Raw genomic sequence first — 25173 nt, 5'->3', positions numbered from 1 at the left:
GGCGTCTATATTGATGCATTTAATGAAATATTTATTTATTAATACGGCACACTGTATCCTTCATAGAAGCGCACCAAACGCATTTTTTTTTTGCTTCAACTTTTTTTGGAGAAGCAATATCGAAAAGAATTGGTTAATATGGAGGAATGGTATATGACTGATAAAGTGAAAATCAGTTTTCTGAAAGCCAAGTCATGCCAAGAAGCATTGGCTAGTTAAGTTGTAACAATTTGTGAACATGTTTTTTGCACTTTGGTCTGGTATAGTGCCTTGTGGAATGGAACATAACTTTACAAGTTTAATTTAAATTTGCCAGAAAAACATTTAAGATGCAGAATAATACAAATAAAACCATAACCAGATAGAACAGGTGTCAATGCACCTTCAATACTTGGGCTTTAATTAAAGAAAGATGAAACTGGTATCTTAATAGTAAATATCCCTTTTTATTGAAGATTGGTTTACAAAAAGAACCTCAGTTGATAGAACCTTCAAAACAGTGAAAACATTTAGTCAGAATGTAGAGAAAACCTACAACATTACATAGTTTACAAACCTAGCTGAGTATACTTTTATATAAAATCTCCTTGTGCTTGTATTTTTATTTTCCACACAAGCATCGAGAGAATCAGGTACTTATTTTAAGCTGTGAATTTATCAAGGCACAAATGTATCAAGATATTTTTTAAGCTTTAAAAAAATCAGACTATTTTTTTATCATCTATTTTGCTGAAAAACTAAGCTTACTTTTAATATAAAAACCTATCCATTCACACTGACCTTGGCCAGTCACACACAAACCATGAATTATTTGCTGACAGTAAGAGCACTTTGGAGATATTCAAGTGTGCAGTCTATTATACATTACTGCTATGATGATAAACAAAACAGGGTCAGCATGGAATGACATTCATTTAAAACTGCATAAACATTTCAAAAAGGTTCTCTTAATGCTGATATTTAAAGATGTTGAAGAGATACACAAATAAAATAAAAAATTACAGTTACAGTGTAATTACATTAGTATGCACTGAGTAATACAAACAAACTACATGTTCTGAGGTGCTTGGAAATGCATTCTGATAGTGTTACTACTATTATAATTAATTACATTTGCATGGACACTGTAATGCAAATGACTAAACATATGTTGAGAAAAAATGCTTTATGGGGATTCCCATGACAAAATACAAAAGCCCAGTCTGTTTGTGAATCATCCAAAATATTCCAGCTAAAATAAAAGCAAAAGGTGTTTGCATTAGTCCCGAGAGTAAGGAACAAGGGCATCACCACAGCCCTCATCAAAGTCAGTAAGCTCCTACACATTGTTTAGGTAAAAATGACAACACTTTTGGAGATCTTGCACAATGTGGTGCGGTGAGCATTGACATTTATGTTTGGGTAGCAAAACACAGTCCTTTAGGAGCAGTGGAACATTTGGGGGTTTCAGGCAGAGGTGTAGATGTATTTGGTCTTGGCCATGCCGGAGAGCTCATCCTCATAGCGGGGAAGACAGCAGAAGAGGATACCACACCCCAGCATCAGGATGGTGGCGCCCCAACCAAAGCCGTACGCCCAGGTGTAGTCATAATAACCTTCGTAGATGATCTCGTTGAACTTGACTGGGTAGATGATCAGAGCAATTATCTGGACAATTACTGTAATGAAAGATACAGTCATACAGTCAGAACACAAAACTACAGAGAACAAGATTAATCTGCACTGTAAAATGTTATAAAATAAACAAATGTAATGGCATTAAACATATTTAAAGGGAGAGTTCACCCAAAAATGAAAATTCTCATCATCTACTCAACCTCATGCCATCCCAGATGTGATTGACTTTATTTCTTCTGCAGAACACAAACGAAGATTTTTAGAAGAATATTTCAGCTCTGTAGGTCCGTACAATGCAAGTGAATGGTAATCAGATTTTGATGCTCCAAAAAGGAGATAAAGTTAGCATAAAAGTAATCCATAAAACTCCAGTGTTTAATCAAGTCTTCTATATTCTTCTGAAGTGATCCTGTTGGTTTTGGGTGAGAACAGATCAAGATTTGAAGCACGATTACACTTCCTAGTACTTGACTCATGCGCAGAGCGTTAGATGGCACTATAGGAAGTGTAAAGTGATCACCAAGGAGACTGCTGTCATGTACAGTGAAAAAGGAGTAATATTTTGGTCTGTTCTCACCCAAAACCAACTGGATCGCTTCAGAAGACATGGATTAAACCACTGGAGTTTTATGGATTACTTTTATGTTGACTTTATCTCCTTTTTGGAGCTTCAAAGGCCTAATCACCATTCACTTGCATTGTACGGACCTACAGAGCTAAAATATTCTTCTAAAAATCTTTGTTTGTGTTCAGTAGAAGAAAGAAAGTCATACACATCTGGGATGGCATGAGTAAATGATGAGAGAATTTTCATTTTTGGGTGAACAATCCCTTTAATTAATCTCATTTATTTTAAATATTATTTACACAACATATATCTCGATTCAAATAGAATCCAATTCACAAGCTCTCGATTCGATTCTTATTTGATTAAATTCCGATTCTTTGGGTATATTTCAGCTCTAATGTCTATTTTGCTTACGTATGAAGGAAATTCTCTGCTAATGCTGTTAATTATACAGGGAACCTTCTAACTTGGTACATAATTAGAATATTAATTTTATAAATCAGTTTGGTCACATTATAGCTATCTTGTCTTTGTACACACATTACACAGAACGAGTCAAACCAAACTTTTACTCTTAATGCCTAGTGGACACTACACGAATCAAGCTCATCTCCTTTGATGTTTTGAGTCTTGGATCTCACGATGAAAGGTCTTGTTGTGTGCTGACTCCTGCGACAGGCCGAGACGAGTCCCAGGCACTGCGACAGTTTTCAAAACTGCTTGATATCTAGACGTGATCATGTGTGCGCACTGTTCCGATGAGCAAAAGACCACATCCAATGAAATATAGAAAGAACGCAAGAGGAGGGCAAGGTATTAGGAAGCAGAAAACAAAAAATTATTTGAATATAATAAAATGAAACTTGACCAACACGTCGTAAATTATTTTCAGCTGTTTTTCTTAAATGTTTCTTTCGCAAATAGCAAAATGGGTGCAAGCCGTTCTTTCATGTTTGTTGAAAGAGTAGAGCAAGATTTGGGTAGCAGGAGACAAACAATAATTAGAAAATAAAATAAAAAATCATCCACATCTCCCTACCCGCTGTCTTTATTATTTTCAGCTGTTTTTTTTTTCTTTTGCAAATGGTGCCAATGAATCACGAAAATGGGTAAGAGCCACTCTTCCATTTTTTTAATTTATTTTTTTACATGTATTAAGAATAAACTGTGCGAGTTTGTGAATGAATGCATTTTTGGCAATCCGTTTGAATTGGGACGACGCTAAAGGCAGCTGAAATGACCGGTTATTTGCCAGTTCCACGCAGATTTCAAGGGAATTAGCGTACGATCTGAAATTAAAAAAAGTGAATGAATGAACATGTATAATAGGGACACAGATATGCGCAGCAGGCAAACTAGAAGCTTAGTTACAGGTACTACACTAAAATAACTCAGAATTCTGCTCTAAATGTCATTTTTGGGAATATTAAGAGAAACTATGCTCTGGTTTTTATTTTTTTATGCTTTTTTATCATTTAGTAAATCACAGACGTAATGATTGATGTATGACCTCATGAAATTAAAGACTTCCTCCTTGAAATCCGAACACAAGTGGTCAAAAGAGACGACCAGGTGTAACGGTGATCGGATCATCCAAAACATATCTTAATACCAGGTGTACACATGGTCTCAGTCGGGGAAGAATTGTCGTGTAGTTGATACACTACAGTCCTGAAGTGTTCGCACGAGCATGCCGAAAAAGCCCGACTGTGAGTCGCAGGGCGCCGACTGCAATTCGTGTAGTGTATGCATGGCTTAACACACAGTAAAAGGATCTCGCCACTAGAGTCCCCCAGCCACTGGGGGTTGCGTCAGGAAGGGCATCCGGCATAAAACCTGTGCCAAGTCAAATATGCGGATCAAGGATGCTCTGCTATGGTGACCCCTGATAGGAGCAGCCGAAAGAAGAAGAAGAAGAAGAAGAAGAAGAAGAAGAATAGGATCTTGCCACTATACTACTCAATCACTGGTGAGTGAAATTTGAACATTTACCAGCCAGTTGCGAATCACAGACATTTTTAGGGGTTTAGCATGAAATTTTGTTGCATTGTAGTAGAGTAAGAGATTGATTTTGGGATTTTAAGAATCGATATCGGGATTGCTCAATTGAAGATTGCGTTAAGTTGGAAAATCGATATTTTTACCCAGCCCTAATAAACACAATAAAATCAACCTAAGAACTCAATATTCTTAATGAAACGATTCGTAAACATTTGTACGTCACTAAAGCTGTTTATACGTAAAAGGCTTTACATTATAGATGCTTTAAATGCATTGATATTGTACCCTTCAACGGACATTTGTTTGCTAGAACTACACTTGACATACAAACACTAATGAGATCACTTTGGCATGCAGGGCTCCATAAAGTCATTATTCCCTGTAAGAGGGAAGGGCGTAACTAAGAGTGTTGCAGGTACATGTGAGTGAGGGCGAGCCATGTTTGGGCATGTGGGGAACTTTCATATAGGGTTGTCTGACACCTCCAGCAAACAACACTGTAATAATCTGATTCAATGGGGAATTAACTATTGCTAAAACTGGCATAGTTCACAGAAGCTCTTGGCCAAGTTTGTATTGTCACAACACATCTATTAACAACTTCAGATTAGGCTAGCTTACAGTAGTACATACTGTTCATAATGAAACCTAAGGGTGTGCATTTAAGGAGTGGAACAATATGTATGATATTATGAAAGCAAAATGAAACATATAAATGTTTATTTTGGGGGTGGGGGGGGGGGGGGGATTTCACTTCCAGTCAACAGTAAGTGCTATTTTAAACGCAAAGGGATAATTCACCCAAATATGAAATTTAAGCCAAAATGTACTATGTCATGTTGTTCCAAACTACATAAAAGGAGATGTTAGCATGACAGGTTCATTTTTGGGTGTACTATCACAAGTTAAGATATGACATCCCAAAAGATCAGACAGGAGAGGCTATGATGCAATCTGGTGAGGAATGAGCCTCACAACTTTCACACCTGAATACTAGTGAAGTGGATGGGGGAGGGGTGAAAGCTTTGCTTTGGAATCATGCAGTCATGGCAACACCACAACAAAGCTCAGTGATATCCAGGACACTTTTTTTTATAACAAATTATAACATTATAACAATTCTTTTGGGATTTCATGCTATTTACATATGCTGATTTACTTGAACATTTCTCAATTACACCATTCATTTGCATATGCAAATTTATATGAATTTCAATTAAGTAAAAACCTACACTTCTAAAAGTTTAAACATGAAGAAAATATGTATTGGGGGCAGATTGCTGACATATGGTGGAAAAAAAGAACAATTACAAGACTTTAAAATCATGTCATAACAATAATAACCAGTAGACTGCTGCAGATACTGTGTGGTCTGATTGCTTGTTGTAACTTAATTTAAGATGCTCTAATTTTAGATTTAGATTATATTATCACAAACTATGCAACCGGATATATATTTATCAAACTATTATTTGTGAAAGTAAAAAATAAAAATCGTTTTGAAGTGTCAGTTTATGCTGCATTGTTTAGTCAAACCTGACCATGGTGTTACAAAGAGAAGACAGAATAAACATTTTGTTCCCAATCATTTATTTCAAATTTCAATAACTGAATAAAGTAAATTAGTTTACTTGACTTTCTTTGTTTCCATAAGAGAAAGATGTAGTGTTTTGTCTGAAAGGTGCAGCTTCCACAACTAAGTATATACTTTACTCAGACTTTGTTTTTTGTATCTTGATCTGTGTGTGTGTGTGTGCGTGTGTGTTTGTGTGTGTATGAGTGTGCATTAGTGTGTGTGTGTGTGTGTGTGTGTGTTTAAAGTATGTTTTAAGTATGTTTAGATTGCAAGTCTAGGACAAGCCACAAAGTCTTGAACAACTCAGATTGAGGAAAACATTTATATATATATATATATAAAAAGGAGCTATTACTACCTGATCTTACCCCTAAAAATAAGTTTCAATGGTGTAACTTAATGTATTTATGTTAATTAAGTGATGTTTTCTAATATTTTTGAGGTAAATAAAAACTTTTCAAATATTTTTTTTATTTTTTTTTTAGTTTAAAATTTTTTCGCCGTATTATGATCCGACAAGCTGCGACGCTGCTTGGCCACCATAAATATCTAAACACTGCATTACATTGTTTGAGACACACCCAACTCTGTATTTTTGCATTACTCCATGTTTTTCCATCGCTCTCACATTAAATTAATGTAATAAAGCAGTCTGGCCCATAATACCCACACAAATTTCTACCATTGCACAGTATAAACCATCATACTGCCCCATCCTATGCCGATGTATTATTGGGAAGACGCTCAAGTCATCAAAGTGATGGGAAGGTTCTTCCTGTGTATTGAATTCAATGGTATTTCCTTACAAAGAGTTGGGTTCACCAAAAGTGGCTAAAGAGAGGTCAAATCACATGAAATTTCCAGCAGTTTCAGCAGTGCCCTGCAGTGTAAAATACTATAATTATCTAATATCTAAAACTGTTTTAAACAAAATGTTTCTAATTCTTCTTCAATAATTTAACAAATGTAATAGAAACTGAAAATATGCACTTCATGTTGTAACATCTAAACTAAATGGTTTTACTGAAGTCAAAAATATTATTTAACATGCCTGACTACTTTAGGTTATACCAGCAGAACTCATTTTAAGGGTAATATAGGGTAGAAATAGCTCCGAAAGGTAACGATTGCAGGTTGACACTGCATGCAGTTTTTATGACCTCATATTAAATGAGAGACTACAGGCAATATTTGTAACTGCAAAAACAAACTATTTGTCACACTGCATGAACATTATATGGACACTGCATGTTATTTGTCAACTACCCATGTGCAGGATGAAACTGCAAATAAAATAGTCTTGTTCCCCACACACACACAAAATGTGGAACTTTGCACAGGTGCGCATTTGGATATTGAATTTTTGCCAATTTCACACCCTTATTTCCAAACACCAAAGTAAAAAAATGCTCTTACCAGCCAGAATAAGGAGGCTTCCAATTAAAGGCAGCAGACTAATGTTGAGAGTACAACAGAGAGCGACGAATGAGATGATGAAGGCGATGATGAGGATGATGAGGCCGATGATCATCAGAGCAGCCACAGCCTGAGCCCATGCTGAAAAAGAACCAAGAGAAAGATTTTTCAATGACAAATCACTTATTTAATTAATGTCAATAACCATTATAAACTATTATAAAACTGTAAAAAAAAATTACCCTCTGTGGGTTTGCAGCTTAAACCAAGGGCGTAGGTTTGGTAAGGACTATCCACCATTTTTTGTGATGCAGAAATAAGCTAGCGGTTGCATTTCTGGCAGGTTTTGGTGTTATTGGCTGCAATGTAAATTACTAGGAGTAGAATAATACCAGAATTTAATGTACGCTTATGAACTATCACACAACCACAGGACGTACATCAGAATAATATGGTTATGTAGGATAATTTTCTAAGAACAGCATTTACAGTAAAAAAAAGTGGATCATTCAGTTGTTGCTGGGTGTTGTATTGAAGAGATGATAAAAAAATCTGCTTCTTACATTACCAAGAGCGTGACAATGCATTATTATTTTATAAAAGTGCAAGCTAAGCTCTCTCCTGGTTGTGTTACGTTTGTGGTAGCCATGACAAACGGAGCTAAGGACTGTTCGTTTCAGCACCTGATGTCTTTCATTAATAGTTATTAATAGTGTGTGATGAAACAATGGCAAAATGTGATAAATGGTAAATCTACAGTATATGCGCTCCGAACCAATGTGTTTATTAAAATTATTGATAATAATATGATGGCATATATTACCAGTCTGCAATATAAATTAGCATAATTTAGTATTTTTGTATGGTTTATAATGTCCGTGCCCCAGTTACATTGAAAAATAAGGTGGATAAACATGCCAGGCTAACACTGTGTTCTGATATTTAAATTGGTCTGCTCTTACCAAAATTCTAACTACTGCCCCCAGTGGCCTAAACTGGAGGTGTTGTTGAGGTGAAATGTCCCGAAATGTCCCTAAACCTAACCATCACTGTGAAAACATTTAATTTTAAAGCAAAAATGCAACCTCCGAATCATGCTCATCACTTTTTATGTGAACGCGATTACTTCCTGGTTTCCACAGGACTTGAACCCATGGATCTCCGAATGAATGTGATTTTTTCCTGGTTTCCAGGAGACCAGAACCCGTGTCTCAAAGATTTCGCAATACACTATTAGTAGCGCCACAGGGAAGGATAAACACATTTGAATTGACGCCACAACGTCTGATGGGGGATGGCATTTGTCAGTAATTCAGCAGAATGGTGTCGATTTCAGGGTACATGAACATTCGGAAATAGCTTGCCGATTTCCTGTGCAATCATATTGAAAGATGCGAGTTCATGAGTTTAGTTGTTTTTGTTAAGAAAGTGTTTATATAAGTACGTAATCTGTCCACCTCCTTTTGTACACTGAATAAAAATGTTCAAACAATACAAAGAGGATGATTTTATTTTTAAAAATCTAGATTCTTTTGAGGTGGCACAATGTCTGCAGTGGTTTGTGCCAGAATGAATATATCAAACATAAACAAAGCGTGAGTAAAGCCTGGTTTATACTTGACGCAGCCGGTGATCTCGAGGTTCACACGCACAAAGTGACATCATCGCAGCTGTCGCCTAGCCTTTGCGAGGCTCCGTTTCACGTTGTTGTGCACATGCTAATATTTTTTTACTTTTCATGCAGTTTTTTGTTTGTGATTTTCTCCCCTTTTCTCCCCAATTTGGAATGTCCTCGTGGCTGTGTAGTGACTCGCCTCAATCCAGGTGGTGGAAGACCAATCTCAGTTGCCTCCGCATCTTAGAACGTCAATCTACGCATCTTATCATGTGGCTTGTTGAGTGCGTTACCGTGGAGACATAGTGCGTGTCGAGGCTTCACGCTATTCTCCGTGGCATCCACGCACAACTCACCACGCACCCCACCGAGAGCGAGAACCACATTATAGTGACCATGAGAAGGTAACCCCATGTGACTCTACCCTCCCTAGCAACCGGGCCAATTTGGTTGCTTAGGAGACCTTGCTGGAGTCCTAGATTCTAACTCGTGACTTCAGGGGTGGTAGTCAGTGTCAATACTCACTGAGCTACCCAGGCCCCCCAAAACACTAGTATCTTAACTGTAAATGAATAAAAGTGCATGAGTTTAGCAACAGACAGACATTTTAAATAGCCTACTACTGGCTCTTAGCATTTTGTTTTGTTCACCTCTTGCATATGTGTAGCGAACATTATTATTATCATACTGATGCGCATTAAGTATAAAATACCTTGGGCCGCCAAAAGCTGCACGCATAGGAGCCATTGCCGTGCCAGGCAAAAGTATAAAAAGGCTTTATTCACCGTAGTGTGCTAGACAGTAACTCATTAACTAAATCCTTACATTGAATTCAGTCACAAGTGTGTTTGCCAGAAATATTGGTTGGGATAATTCAGTAGTCTCCTAACACTAAACCCTACCATCATCAATACCCAATTTTACACCCAAGCTTTAAGACCATCTAGCCAAACAGCTAAAAACTGATTGATGATTATATATATATATATATATATATATGATTGATGTCATCAGCAACATTAACACAATGAACTTCAAAAAGAAACAATAATGAATACAACAGGAAAATGTCAGTGATATGGCTGGTTACACATTAACAGATCTACAGCAATGATTAACTAGTTTCACTCAGTGATGAATCAGTTTCACTAAGGCTTTTGTTTTTGATAGTCTTCCTAAACCTCAATACAGGAATGTGTTTTTGCTCCAAATTGCGGGAATACAGTCACACCCTGTGCCTGAGGTGGAGGCGGGTGGGGTGAGGGTTGGAAGGGTGTGGTTGGGTATGACAAAAATATCTGATGAATATGACTAGTATTTTTTGGTCTGACTCCAGATCTAATCACATGGCTCAGCAAAAGTGATCTGTGGCAGGAAAGGCTATGAAATAAAACATTGTAAATAAAAACTTACAATCGACACTGTGGTCCCAAAACTGAAGTTTTCTTGTACTACTCCATGCTATTTGCTCATAACAAATACTTTGTGTAAACGTGTTCAGTCTATTCTGTAAACAACTGCTACTTTTTACTTTATAGTAATGAACAGAACAACACAGATAGGTCTAAGTTTTCACATGCAACATGTTCTACTGACAAAGTTTTGAAAATAACAAATCTATCCATTGAGAAACGGTTTCCCATTGATTACAATAAAACAAAATGTCGGGTTAGGCCTAGAGCTCAACCTCTTTGTAAAGCTGTCAAGTCTCAATTTTCCTTCACATTAACGGACTGATTGACTGGTTCAACTGGTTGTGTGCGACTCTATTTGCAAACTTCGTCAAACTCTTTTATCACCACCCCCCACCCTTCTCAAATATTCCCCAAACCATAAACCAATGTAATTACATAATCCATCACTGTTATTACAACATGCTTACAAGTTAACAATTTCAAAGTCAAATCTGAGTAAATTGAATTAACTTTTCTGAACCACAAAGGGTTGTTTTCTGAAACTATGATAACAAACAAACAAGATAAAGTTCGGGTGTAATGTTTAAAACGATTGAATTACTCTAAATATTTCAATGATTATTCTTTTTAAAAAAGTTGTTTCGCACATCAATCTACCTTTTAGTATTGATCCTAAACCGGGATTAAAATCGTTAGACTTCGTCTCATTATTACGATTGAATACTTACGCATCTCCATGAGGGATTTGCATTCCCAATTATCGTTGCGGCCTCGACACTGTTTCCACATGCTGGCGTAGTGTGTTTTGGCGCCCTGGTCTTCAACCCATCCAGACTGCGCTGCGATGGCAATAATGTCAAAAATCACCGCAAACAGCAGAAGCAGAGGAAGGATCCACCTGCATCTTGGGTAAGAGATTCCACAACGAAACATTTTCGCCAATAACGCAGATTTGTGTGTCGTAACCGATGTGTACAACCGTTGTGTTGGGTGTTTTCGGGCCAAGTGTTTTTCTTAACTCTCCTGGAGCTCCACCCCGCAGTGAAACCTGATCTGATCTGGAGGAGCTCAACCTGTTTAAAAGCTCTCAGGGTTGGGCCTTCAATGAGAACTGACATGACACACTCTTAATCATACTGCACTGTAATAATTTCGCTTTTACAGTAATTTACCATAATAGTTAAACAGTTTTTATTCACCCTCATGCTTTGTTTGTGTCTGAAGTAGGGATGGGCCGATTGATCCTAAAGTATCTATACTTCCGATACTGATATTGTATCAAAAATGTCGATTTTATTTGGCTACCATGAACAATATTCATAAGCTTCAAAGTGAAATAAAAAGGATTAGGAGCGCAACTGATGGCACAGGCAAGATAGACTGTCCGAATTTTAAGCTGCTCCTCCAATCAGAAGGTTCATTTCAGACTAGTGATGGGTCGTTCATGAACGAATCTTTTATGTGACTCAGAAGAACGAGTAGTCTCAGAGAGTGATTCGTTCATTTTGTGTTGGCCGCGCATGTGCATTGCGCAACATCCGTTTGTTTATTACGTGAAAACCGCATAGGTGCTGTACAGGAAACGGAAATGATTAGTTCACCTCTCGAGTGGTCTGGTCTAAGTACATACGGCTGTCACGTGACAAAAGAACGAACGACTCGGACAAGAAGATTCCAGAGGTGAACTAATCATTTCTGTTTCTCATAATTTGTCCTTGGCTTTAAATTTACAATTTTAATTTAATTCTGCTTAAATGAACTAAATGACTTGAATAAAGATTCGTTCATTTTGCTGAACGATGACTCAAAGATTCAAGTCAGTAAAATGATCCGATCTTACCATCGTTGGACATTTGCTAACCAATCATATTTTCCGTTTAAGTAAGGGGCGGGACATTTCCAGCATCTGACGCACTAGCATCCCTGAATAACCTTAATCTGCACTATAAATGTAATATATATATATATATATATATATATATATATATATATATATATATATATATATATAAAAATAAAAACGTATATATATATATATATATATATATATATACACACACACTCACACACTGGTGGCCAAAAGTTTGGAATAATGTTCAGAACTTCTTAAACTACTTCAAAGAGTTCTCATCAAAAAATCCTCCACGTGCAGCAATGACAGCTTTGCAGATCCTTGGCATTCTAGCTGTCAGTTTGTCCAGATACTCAGGTGACATTTCACCCCACACTTCCTGTAGCACTTGCCACAGATGTGGCTGTCTTGTCGGGCACTTCTCACGCACCTTACAGTCTAGCTGATCCCACAAAAGCTCAATGGGGTTAAGATCCAAAACACTCTTTTCCAATTATCTGTTGTCCAATGTCTGTGTTTCTTTGCCCACTCTAACCTTTTCTTTTTGTTTTTGTTTCAAAAGTGGCTTTTTCTTTGCAATTCTTCCCATAAGGCCTGCACCCCTGAGTCTTCTCTTTACTGTTGTACATGAAACTGGTGTTGAGCGGGTAGAATTCAATGAAGCTGTCAGCTGAGGACATGTGAGGCATCTGTTTCTCAAACTAGAGACTCTGATGTACTTCTCCTCTTGTTTAGTTGTACATCTGGCCTTCCACATCTCTTTCTGTCCTTGTTAGAGCCAGTTGTTCTTTGTCTTTGAAGACTGTAGTGTACACCTTTGTATGAAATCTTCAGTTTTTTGGCAATTTCAAGCATTGTATAGCCTTCATTCCTCAAAACAATGATTGACTGATGAGTTTCTAGAGAAAGCTGTTTCTTTTTTGCCATTTTTGACCTAATATTGACCTTAAGACATGCCAGTCTATTGCATACTGTGGCAACTCAAAAACAAACACAAAGACAATGTTAAGCTTCATTTAATGAACCAAATAGCTTTCAACTGTGTTTGATATAATGGCAAGTGATTTTCTAGTATCAAATGATCAATTTATCATGATTACTCAAGGATAAGGTGTTGGAGTGATGACTTCTGGAAATGGGGCCTGTCTAGATTTGATCAAAAATGTACCAATTTCCTTCCGAAACAGCAAAATCTGTACATTATATATATATATATATATATATATATATATATATATATATATATATATATATATATATATGTATATATATACACACACACATTTAAATTGAACTTATGCAGTGAAACTTTGTGAAAATACTGCATGTTATTGCACCTCTGCTAGTTTTTGATTTATTTATTTTATTTTATTTTTGCCTTTTAATGCTGTCGGTGGTGCCTTTTTCACGTGATATCAAATCATTTAAATTTATATTTCTAAGTAGGAAAACAGTTTCACTATACACAGAAAAGCACACAATAGTACACAAATAAAACAACAATCATAAATGTTTATGTAGGATATACAGTATATGGTATTTCAAGATAATGTGTTAACGTGAACATTACTACACTCATATTAGCTACAATGCTTAACAGTTTATTGCATATTATGAATTAGTTTATTAGTTAGAGTAATAATAATGTATTAACAATTTTCATAGTAGCCTAATAAAAGGAATATTAATGACACCTATTAATTTAAATACATATTTAACATCAAGTTACCATTTTTCCTTTCCTTTTTTTTATTTTTTTATTTATTTATTTATTTTTTTTTACAAACGTCCACTTTAATTGAGTGTATTGACACATTCTTCATCAGTACAATTAATGGCTTATCACAATTAATAAAAAAAATATTGTAAGAAGAGATGGATTACATTAATAAGATACATTTAGTAAAATTGGGTGTACAAATCATGCCATTACAGAAAATGATATAATAAACTTTGAGAAACACATTTGAAATGAATGGTTATTACTGATTAAAGTTTGAGCTGGGAACTTGCTTAAAATGTTGCCTTAACAGAATACCATTGATATCCTGGGCATCTAAGAAACACTCTTCCTATTGAACTTTGAGTTTAAGGAACCTTGATGTAAGCTCCCTAAAACAGGTGTAAACAAATAACTAAATATTTATTCATTTTAATTTGGCATATTAAAAAATCCATTACAAATGTTAGCTCTGGTTGTGTCTACCACTCCCCTTTGTGCCTTCTATCTTCAAGAGTTTGTATAAGTTTGCTCCTTGGGTGACTGACAGTTCATCTTTGTCACCGACTCAGTTTAGGTCATCTATGGTTAATATTGCATCCAATTTAAGATCTAGTGTGGAGGAAGCCCAGGGTGGCTGCTGGGATCAGCAGACATAGTGCGGTGGGCACAAGACCCAATCCTGCAGCACTGGAATGACTACCATGATTATGCTGTTTTGTGGGACTTGCAGAGGGAGCAGCCGTGGTGGTGTTGCTGACTGTCTTTTTTTTCCCGATTAACATTTTTTATTGATTCGTACAGATAACAAAGAAAAACAAGACATATATACACAGAATCAAGATTTAACCCCCACTATTACCCCTCCCCAATCACCAACCCCACCCATATATATATATATACACCTCCTCAAAAACTGCTACCCTCCCCATCTCTGCACACCACTCCCGAAATGAGGACGCTCCAGCCGACTTCCATCCCCTTAAAACAATCTGTCTGCCTATCATAACACTGGTCAGGACCAAATTTTTTATGTGTTTATCCCCTATATTGATGACCACCCCATAGCCTAAAATACAGAGTCTGGGGCAAAATGAAATTTGAGTGCCCAATACGTCACACATAAAACTCTGAACCAAGCCACGCCCACAGAGGATACTGAGGACCAGTTGGTCTCCATATAAACATTGATTTCTACCTTTAACATTTTTTGTAATTCAGGATTTTGCAAAAGGTATACATTAAAGCGCCAACTACAGTGCATCCGGAAAGTATTCACAGCACTTCACTTTTTCCACATTTTGTTATGTTACAGCCTTATTCCAAAATGGATTAAATTCATTATTTTCCTCAAAATTCTACAAACAATACCCCATAATGACAACATGAAAGAAGTTTGTTTGAAATCTTTGCAAATGTATTAAAAAATACAAAATGAAAAAAAAAAATCATGTACATAAGTATTCACAGCCTTTGCCATGACACTCAGAATTGAGCTCAGGTGCATCCTGTTTCCACTGATCATCCTTGAGATGTTTCTACAACTTGATTGGAGTCCACCTGTGGTAAATTCAGTTGATTGGACATGATTTGGAAAGGCATACACCTGTCTATATAAGGTCCCACAGTTAACAGTGCATGTCAGAGCACAAACCAAGCCATGAAGTCCAAGGAATTGTCTGAAGACCTCCGAGACAGGATTGTATCGAGGCACAGATCTGGGGAAGGGTACAGAAAAGTTTCTGCAGCATTGAAGGTCCCAATGAGCGCAGTGGCCTCCATCATCCGTAAATGGAAGAAGTTTGGAACCACCAGGACTCTTCCTAGAGCTGGCCGCCTGGCCAAACTGAGCGATTGGGGGAGAAGGGCCTTAGTCAGGGAGGTGACCAAGAACCCGATGGTCACTCTGACAGAGCTCCAGCATTTCTCTGTGGAGAGAGGAGAACCTTCCAGAAGAACAACCATCTCCACCAATCAGGCCTGTATGGTAGAGTGGCCAGACGGAAGCCACTCCTCAGTAAAAGGCACATGACAGCCTGCCTGGAGTTTGCCAAAAGGCACCTGAAGGACTCTCAGACCATGAGAAACAAAGATTGAACTCTTTGGCCTGAATGGCAAGCTTCATGTCTGGAGGAAACCAGGCACCGCGGCCAATACCATACCTACAGTGAAGCATGGTGTTGGCAGCATCATGCTGTGGGGATGTTTTTCAGTGGCAGGAACTGGGAGACTAGTCAGGATCGAGGGAAAGATGAATGCAGCAATGTACTGAGACATCCTTGATGAAAACCTGCTCCAGAGTGCTCTGGACCTCAGACTTGGGCGAAGGTTCATCTTCCAACAGGACAACGACCCTAAGCACACAGCCAAGATAACAAAGGAGTGGCTCCGGGACAACTCTGTGAATGTCCTTGAGTGGCCCAGCCAGAGCCGAGACTTGAACCCGATTGAACATCTCTGGAGAGATCTGAAAATGGCTGTGCACCGATGCTCCCCATCCAACCTGATGGAGCTTGAGAGGTCCTGCGAAGAAGAATGGGAGAAACTGCCCAAAACTAGGTGTGCCAAGCTTGTAGCATCATACTCAAAAAGACTTGAGGCTGTAATTGATGCCAAAGGTGCTTCAACAAAGTATTGAGCAAAGGCTGTGAATACTTATGTACATGTGATGTGATGCAAAGATTTCAAACAAACTTCTTTCACATTGTCATTATGGGGTATTGTTTGTAGAATTTTGAGGAAAATAATGAATTTAATCCATTTTGGAATAAGGCTATAACATAACAAAATATGGAAAAAGTGAAGCGCTGTGAATACTTTATGGATGCACTGTATATTATTTATTTTTCTCCGTATGTGGCAATACCTCTAAACTCACCAGGGCGTGATCTGAGACTAAAATGTCTCCAACTGAGCAATCAACAACAGATGAAATGAGGGACTTAGACATAAAAAAATATATTCTAGAATAAATCTTATGGACTGATGAAAAAAATGTATAGTCCCTACCAGATGGGTTCAGTCTCCAAATATCTATTAGACCAAGATTTTTACACATCCTGTAAAGCATCAGGGGGCTTACACACTTTTGTTTCACTATGATCAAGGACTGAGTCCATCAAAAGATTAAAGTCTCCTCCCAATATTAGATCATGAGGGGTGCCAGCGGCTTGCAACCTCCCTTCAAGATCTATAAAAAAGCCCTGATCATCAGAGTTAGGTGCGTAAATATTAGCCAAAATCAGACTTTTCCCCTGAATTTCTGCTAAAACTATAATGACTCTTCTTAATTTATCTTTAATCTGTTTGAGACATTTGAATTGTAGATGATTACTTATCAGTGTAATGACTCCCCTGCTCTTATTTGAGCCAGCACTAAAGAAAACATGTCCACCCCATATCTTCCTAAATTTTTCAGCTTCCTGCAGGGAAAGATGCATTTCTTGAAGAAATACTATATCACATTTCTTATGTTTAAGAAGAGAAATAACTTTTTTTCATGGGGTGCCGCAACCCATTCACAATTCGACGTGGAGAGAGACAATCCACTCATATTAACATTTTACATTTTGACATATTAGAAAAAATAGATTGTGTGTCAAAATTAAAATTATAAAGACCACATTCCACATTAATGCAACAATCTGAAATGAAACATAGTCATGGAGACATCACTGAACCTCGCCCCGAACCAAACAAACAGAAAAAAGAAAAATGTGCGCATTAACCCACACACGTCAGCGCCAACCGGTGTCCATCCTTCTAAACTCAAACGCCTACGATAGCCCCCACGACAACTTTGCTGTCGGATTGCTCAAGTCCGGTGCTTCTATAAAACAGAATTACACAACAGAAGATAATCTATAAAACAAACTCCAGCCAATAGGTGGTATAAACACAGAGAACACGTAGATTCATCCACATAACTGTCCCGAAGGTGTGTTATTCCACAAAACAAACTCCAGTCTCTAGCAGAACCATCATACAAAAAAATAAAAAAATAAAAACGAATAATAAAAAAAATAAAAAAATAAAATTAAAAAAAGGGCCGTTCAGTTTCTTCGGACAGTGAAAGTGAGCCGGCCCATTCAACTGCTACATGAGTGAAACAAATGACCCAATAAATAATGAGCTACATGAGTGAAACAAATGACCCAATCACTCCAATATCCTGCAAGAAATACTCCACAAAATAAAGTCCAAACAATATGAAGAAGCCAAAAAAATGTTGCCACGCATATACAGTGAAATCTTTTTTTTCCACTTATCCCAGCTAAGCTGAGGTCAGAGTGAGGGTCAGCCATGATACAGCACCCCTGGAGCAGATAGACAGTGGAATCTTGGCAGTGCTGGGGCTTGAACCCCTGACTTTCTGGTCAGTAACCCAGAGCCTTAACTGATGAGCCACCACTGAAAACTCCTAACGCCACCCACTAGGAGGCATAAACACAAAGAACATGCACAACACTGTTCCGAACGAGTGCTGCTACACAAAACAAACTCCAAAAGTGTCTTTTATTGTCTCCAGAGCCTGAGGATTTTGAATTCTTTGATATATTATCTTCCTAGAACAGTTATGGATCAGGGTGTATCGACTCACGATGAAACCAGGGCGTTTATGACACAAAAAGTATCAAAACTAGCAAAGTGCGCAGAGCTCGCTTTTCACACGTCCGAACCTCGCATGGCATCCATGTTCTCCTTCCCATAACATGGTTCTTAACAGTGTAATTTACACCATGCCAGCAAGATACTTACCCTGAAATACATGATGTAAGTTTATGTGGGACTATTTTTTTAATTAAAAAATAATAATAATCTTACACTTTTTACATATGTACTGTATATAAAAGTAAATGAATTTTAGAGATCAGGTGCATGTGTTTTTTTTTCATGGGGGGGGGGGTCATTCTTATATTCACAGTATTCCCACCTCTTCAGATGCTTCTACACCACTGCCTCTGGAGTAAATTCACACTAAAATAACAACATATCTAAAAGTGACATTTCTTATTTCTTATAATTGTTGTTAATAAGTAATTTAAAAAATAGCTAACCATGGTTTTACTAAAGTAATATTGTAGTAACCATGTTTTGTTTTTGTTTTTGTTTTTTTGGGTGGGGGAGGGGGGTGAAACCATGGTTGTACTAAAGTAATATTGTAGTAGCAACCATGGTTAATTGTGTGGTAACTATTTTTTAACTAAATTCCATGGTTAAACTATAGTTACTTTTTGTAAGGGTAAACAAAACAGAAGTCTAACAATTTTCTGTTTAGGCTCACAAATGTAAAAAAAAAAAAAAAAAATTATGACTTGAATTATGACTAACAATTCTATTTTAAATAACCATTTTATCCCAAGAAAAAAAGAAAAAAAAAAATCAATTTAATAGAAGTATTGGTAATGGTAACGGTATCAACGATATTGGTCTTGAAATTGTTGGTATCAGATCGAAAAGAAAATAACTGGTCTGAAGGACTAGTTAATAGCTCATAAACAGTAAAATTAACAGATCCGGTTGATATTTCATGACTTTTTAACTTGATATTTTGTGAAATTTCAACTTGATATCACGCTTCATTTAAGTCCTCCTTGAAAATGTTTACATTACGTATAATCATGTGTGAATGTATGTATTTAGCCTTTATGAAATGTAATACATTTTCACATGTTGACTCAAACGTTATTGTAAAAAACATTACTATAGGCCTTCATGGATAACAATAAACTTTCTGAAAAGTGCATGCCTATTTAAATTTATGTCATGTCCATAAACAAAGAGAAGAAGAACTGGCAGTCTCATGTTCCGGCTGGAGATCTACGCTTAGTTCAGTCTGCCATACTCACACAGTTCAGGACAGCATCACTGAAGTCTGGATGGATGCAAAAGCGCAAAAACCACATATGCAATGTATGCGATGCATATGTACAGACACCCACTCAATGCTTAGATGGGGACGGCACTCACAGCCAGTCCCCCCTTCATCTATCTTCATCAAAGCAAGTAATACTTCACTTTTACATTTTTAATTGTATAACAATATCAACATGAAAATAGCACTTTATGACTCTAGCTCTGAATATCTCTCAGTCATGATCACACAGAGACGATGTCCAGGTAAGCTCAAATCATGAGATTCATCCGCCAGAAGAGCAGTGCTGAAACACGATTCACGTAAATTGTTCTTCTGAAAATTGCTTGCAATTTTAAGTTTCAAAAACCACAGATGTCGCTAGAGAGCACAAAGTTACATAGTGCAGCTTTAATGATTCAAATAGTAAGAAAAAAAGCTTCAATAATATATACTGGGTTTTGATTATAGATAATATCAAAAGAATTTGAAGGTAATATAGTTGGATAATTTTGAAATTGGTATTATTCTTTTTTACGTGTACATCATTTGGGTCTCTGGGACCTCAAAGATAAAGTAAGTTAGTCAATCTCAACAGAACATACATAAGAGTTCAATTGTGTGCTGTGAAATCTCTAGTAAGGAGCAGTACTGTTCTGTAGAATCCCACTGATAACTGTGTCTTTAATAAGATATGTTAGATGTTAATTGTATAAAGAAATATACATTATTTTACCAAGTTATTTACTAACTTCATTCTAAATACATTATGGGATCCCACAGTGCAACAAGTATGGTCTTTTTTCTTTTTCTTTTTTAAGTAATTTGATAAGTAGGAAAAATGGACAATGACTAGCCTGCATTTATTTCACAGTAAACTTCTGAATACAGTATTTAATTGTAAATATTACCTTAAAATCCTTGCAATATATTATAGTGTATTTTGTAAATTGTGAAAGTGGGGGATATATTTTCTTTTCTTTTCTGTTTTACAAATTCTAGCTAAATGTTTTATATATTCTAAAAGACAAGGATATGAGTAGCAATGTGTTGTTGTTGCTTTCTTTAGATGTACATTGTACAGAAGCATTGTTCATGTAAATGAATAGCCTGTTCAGCTTTATCTGATGGCAGTGAGAAGCCCGTGTCCTGTAAACTATTGGCTGTTGTTGGTGCTGAATCTGCCTGAGGCAATTCAGAATGGAGCTGGAAGTCTTGGGAACAAGTTTTGCAGTTCCACACCACAAAATGTTTTTTATTGCAGCTTTTTTTCTAGAAGTTACATGAGCAGTGCTGGGCAGATTACTTTTGAATTGTAATCCGTTACTTATTACAAATTTCAAGCAAATATATTATCAGTAATGTAATATTTAAGATTACATTTGAGGTAATCTGATCTGATTACATTTGGATTACTTTTGGATTACTTCTGACCTAATACTTGTTTGACTGATGTCACGTGCATTTGATAATTTTGTACCGTTTTGACATAAAAATACAAAGATGATGAAAATATATTCCGTTCTTTATTACCAGGAAAAAATCTTTAAAAAAAAAAACTGCTTCTAGCGCTTAATAAAAATATTTAAGCCTATTTTTAAGATTTATGCATTTCAATTTCATAACAAATTCCCATCAGATTTAATTGTGCAATCTTATTAAGTTTTATTACCTTAATTTTACTCAATTGATTATAATGGAAATTTGTTATGAAATTGAAATGCATAAATCTTTAAAAAATAAAAATAAAATGAGTGTAACTGGTCACAATTCCCTCCACATCGCAACGTTTGATACAATCTGCTATCTCACTGCACATTGATATGGTATTGTTTTGTGCATGTTTTGTTTTTCTGACACATCCACTATATGCTTTTATTATAAGGTGATCTTTGCAGATGAATCAAATCATTTGTTTAGGCCTGAAGTCCTGAAACTGCCCATTCAGAAGAAGATTCAAGGAAAATCATGTCCACCCTTTTCATCCACTCATATAGAAACTCTGGTGCGGCCTAATTCCTGCACTCATGATTTCATGTGAATCAGAGGTGAGCAGCGCATGGGGCATATTGGTGGGTGTGGTATCTCAGTGAACAGTCAAAAGAGTTACTGATGAAATACAGTCGTGGAGACATCAGCTAATTAAAGAAAAAATTTTCAAATGAGTCATGAAACACTTCAGCGGAGAGGGTGGAGACAGCTTCGCCTTAACACTCCCTGGTTCGATAAGTTCTATGCCAAAACATCCACATGTGCCTGCAGATATTAAGGTGACACACCCAACAAAGATTAATTGTACTGTAGGTTTAGGGTATGCAATAACCCAGCTAGCAAATTTATGTTCTTAAAACATTTTCCAAACATAACGTTGTGGTTGTGGGAACATGAAAATGTCGAGTTTTCTTAACATTAGTAGAACGTTTTTTTAAGGTTAATAACGTTATAAGGATGTTCCATTAATGTTTTTTTTTTACAACATTTGTTCCAAACCTTTAAATAATGTTAGCCAAAGTTGTTGGAACGTTCCCTGTTAGGTGGGAAGCTAAAGGTATGGGTGTGAATGGCCGACAAATTTCACTAGAAGCTTAGAATGCCTGTGTCAGGATATATCTGACTATGTCTTAGTGATGTTTTTTATACAGTATATATATTCTAGAATAAAAGAGTTGTAAAATTAGTGTAAGTCAAGTTATTATTTAATAACTAAAATGGACAAAACAGTTTTTGACTAGTCACAGGTTGGTGAATTTCTAGAAGTGTTTCTCACCAGGTTCACCCGTAATATAAATATAGGATTTTTGTTGTTGTTGTTGTTGTTGTTGTTGTTGTTGTTGAGAGCTATACAGAGAATACAAGCTTAGGTGAATGAACTAAGGTCGGTTCTGTCAGCTCTACCACAGCACTTCTATAATGGCAAACAAAATATGAATTTCTATCAAATAGCTTAAGGGTGATTTGAAGAATAATAAAAGATTATATATACAAGTTATATTTAGGAGCAATTTTACATTTTGTTGTAATAGTCATTGCATCGCTAGTCTTTAACCTGAGTCCAGTGAAAATTAAGAGATTTTAATTTGACCTTGTTTGTCTCTCTGATTAAACTACAGCCGGTGCCAGCCCGACATCACTTCAGTCTTCAGAGGATGAACTGATGCCAACTCCAACCATAAGACGTGGGATACTTCATATGCAATTGCCTGAACCTTGGATTTAGGATAGACCTCACAGAAATTACCTGCCGGTTGAACTGCAATGCACCTCACAGATCTCTGCCTGCATCACCTCGGTCTAATGATGGACAACACTCTTATAATGGAATACATAGACTATCAATTAATTGCCAACAAAACCCTTCATCAGCCAACTAACAAGGACAATGCATCTGTGTGAACTTCTGCAGTTAATCCAGGATGGACTTCAAAGACATTAGACATTAATTTTACAGTTCATACAAAATCTTTGTTTTAAACACTGGCCCTTAACACTTACTTAGTTTAATAATTTTAAACCATGACTTGCACTATACAGAAGTAATATCAGCATTATATTCATGCTGTTAGCCAGAGGGGAACTGGCCCCCACAGTGAGTCTGGTTTCTCCCAAGGTTATTTTTCTCCATTAATCAACATCTTATGGAGTTTTGTGTTCCTTGCCACAGTTGCCTTCAGTTTGCTCACAGGAGTTCTAAATACAATTATTATTTAATTATTTAATTTCTATACACAATTTACAATCATATTTAATCAAACTACACAATGATGACTCTTAAGACTTTATAGATATTACTGTTAAATCTTTTGTTAATGCATGATTTCCTGTAAAGCTGCTTTGAAACGACGTGTGTTGTGAAAAGCGCTATACAAATAAAAATGTTCACCAATAGATGGCTTATTTATACACAGGAATGATATACCTCATAATTACTTTATATTTGAGAACAAGCTACAACCAAAGTGTTAAAATATGTATATAGGTTGACATATATACTGTATATACAGTATGTGTATATGTTTATATGTCAACCAACAGTAAGCAAGTGTGATGAGGTCGACGACGAATGAGGATCTAAATGCGGCTTTAATGAAAAACCAAAGATGAACAAAGCAACTCAGAATAAAATGCAGCAAAACACAGGAAACCAGACACCCAACATGACAACACATGTAAAGACTGATGAAGAAACCAGGGGAAACAAGGGCTTAAATACACATGGACAAACAAGGAAACGAGGAACATCTGGGGAAAACAATAAGGGGAAAACCAATCATGAAATGAAACTACAAAAGGCATAATCTTGTTATTAATTTAAACTGCACAATGATGACTTTAAGACATTACAGCTTCATTTTCTGTTACAGCATGACTCTGTAAAGCCTATTTGTTTTTATTTATTTATTATTTTTACGCTTTTTAGGTCTACACATTTATTTGTTATACAAAGATATACCTCATAGTAACAAACAACATAAATAAATATAAATATAAAAGGAATATCAAATTTAAAATTTGATTGTTACAATTTTTATATTAATATATTAATACTTTGTAACGTTTTCTTATAGCCTTTGTAATTAAAAGTTCTGTATTCACCTGTATAAATAAGTAAAAAATAATAATATAGTACAATAAAAATGTAAACAAAACAAAAAATATAAAATGTATATAAACATTATATAAATATATCGATATATGGGTCAATGTCGTGATGCAAATTTCTTTGTCCACATCTAATAAATTATTCAAAAATACATTACAAGTGCAGTTCACACAAAACAAATACTTGAACATGTTTTCATTTACATGGTTCAAAGTCATTTTAATATTTTTCCTGGGGCTTAAAGTAAAAAATGTCATGCCCCTCCGGAGGCAGTAAAAAAAAAAAAAAAAAAAAGTCTCATTAAAAGCTGAAATTCTTGAAAAAAGAAATATTGGCATGAGTTGTGCTGAATAATGCATTTTTTTTTTTTTTTTTTAAATAAGCAGTGAAACCATTTTATCTTAAAATATGATTAATATTTTAAAAACTTTTATATATATATTCACTTTGAAACATATGTTTGAAAACTTTTTTGGAAGTGTACACTCTCATGTATTCAAAGAGCAAGGAAACTATTTTAATTCTTTTACTTGCTGGTTACACCACACTTTTAAAGTCATTAAATAACTTTTTTTAATTAATTAATTAATTAATTAATTTTTGGTAGCAAATGATGACAAACTCAAAGATGACGTCTACGAATTTGACGTGTGTTTAATCTTGACTTGCTCTTCCTTTTCTTTAAAAAAAAACAAACAAAAAGAAGTAACAGTGAGGCACTTACAATTTATAAATATAAAATGAACAATAAAAATGTAATTAAATTTAGAATGATATCATTATTATTGTATATATTAGATATAGTTGATTTATTATATTTAGTTAAAGTTTATTTTATAATTGTATTAAAAAATATTAATTTGGTTAATATAGTAATTATAACTTCTGCATCCACCTGTAAAAATAAGTAAAAAAAAATAAATAAATAAATAAAAAAAC

General features: G+C 35.8%; 1 protein-coding gene across 1 annotated transcript; it reads right to left on the bottom strand.

Moving 5' to 3' along the window:
- Window positions 1-426: 426 nt before the first annotated feature.
- LOC127412230 (p53 apoptosis effector related to PMP-22-like) lies at window positions 427-11231 on the bottom strand. Its single transcript, XM_051648443.1, has 3 exons — window positions 10937-11231; window positions 7179-7319; window positions 427-1658 (listed from the first exon to the last, which is right to left on the bottom strand). Exons 1-3 carry the CDS (start codon window positions 11139-11141, stop codon window positions 1447-1449), a joined length of 558 nt encoding a protein of 185 aa, XP_051504403.1. The 5' UTR covers window positions 11142-11231; the 3' UTR covers window positions 427-1446.
- Between the last annotated feature and the right edge of the window lie 13942 nt (window positions 11232-25173).

This window comes from Myxocyprinus asiaticus, chromosome 21 (assembly GCF_019703515.2).
Source record: "Myxocyprinus asiaticus isolate MX2 ecotype Aquarium Trade chromosome 21, UBuf_Myxa_2, whole genome shotgun sequence".
NCBI classification, from domain to species: Eukaryota; Metazoa; Chordata; class Actinopteri; order Cypriniformes; family Catostomidae; genus Myxocyprinus; species Myxocyprinus asiaticus.
The sequence above is the reverse complement of the archived record's forward strand: the minus strand, read 5'-3'. Positions and strand labels throughout refer to the sequence as shown.

Excerpts from the sequence above, each read along its gene's own strand:
- LOC127412230 (XM_051648443.1), bottom strand. The coding sequence starts at position 11,141 with ATGTTTCGTTGTGGAATCTCTTACCCAAGATGCAGGTGGATCCTTCCT. Across the intron at positions 7,320-10,936 it reads CAAATCCCTCATGGAGATGC|CATGGGCTCAGGCTGTGGCT; the intron begins GTAAGTATTCAA and ends GTTCTTTTTCAG. Across the intron at positions 1,659-7,178 it reads AAGCCTCCTTATTCTGGCTG|TAATTGTCCAGATAATTGCT; the intron begins GTAAGAGCATTT and ends CTTTCATTACAG.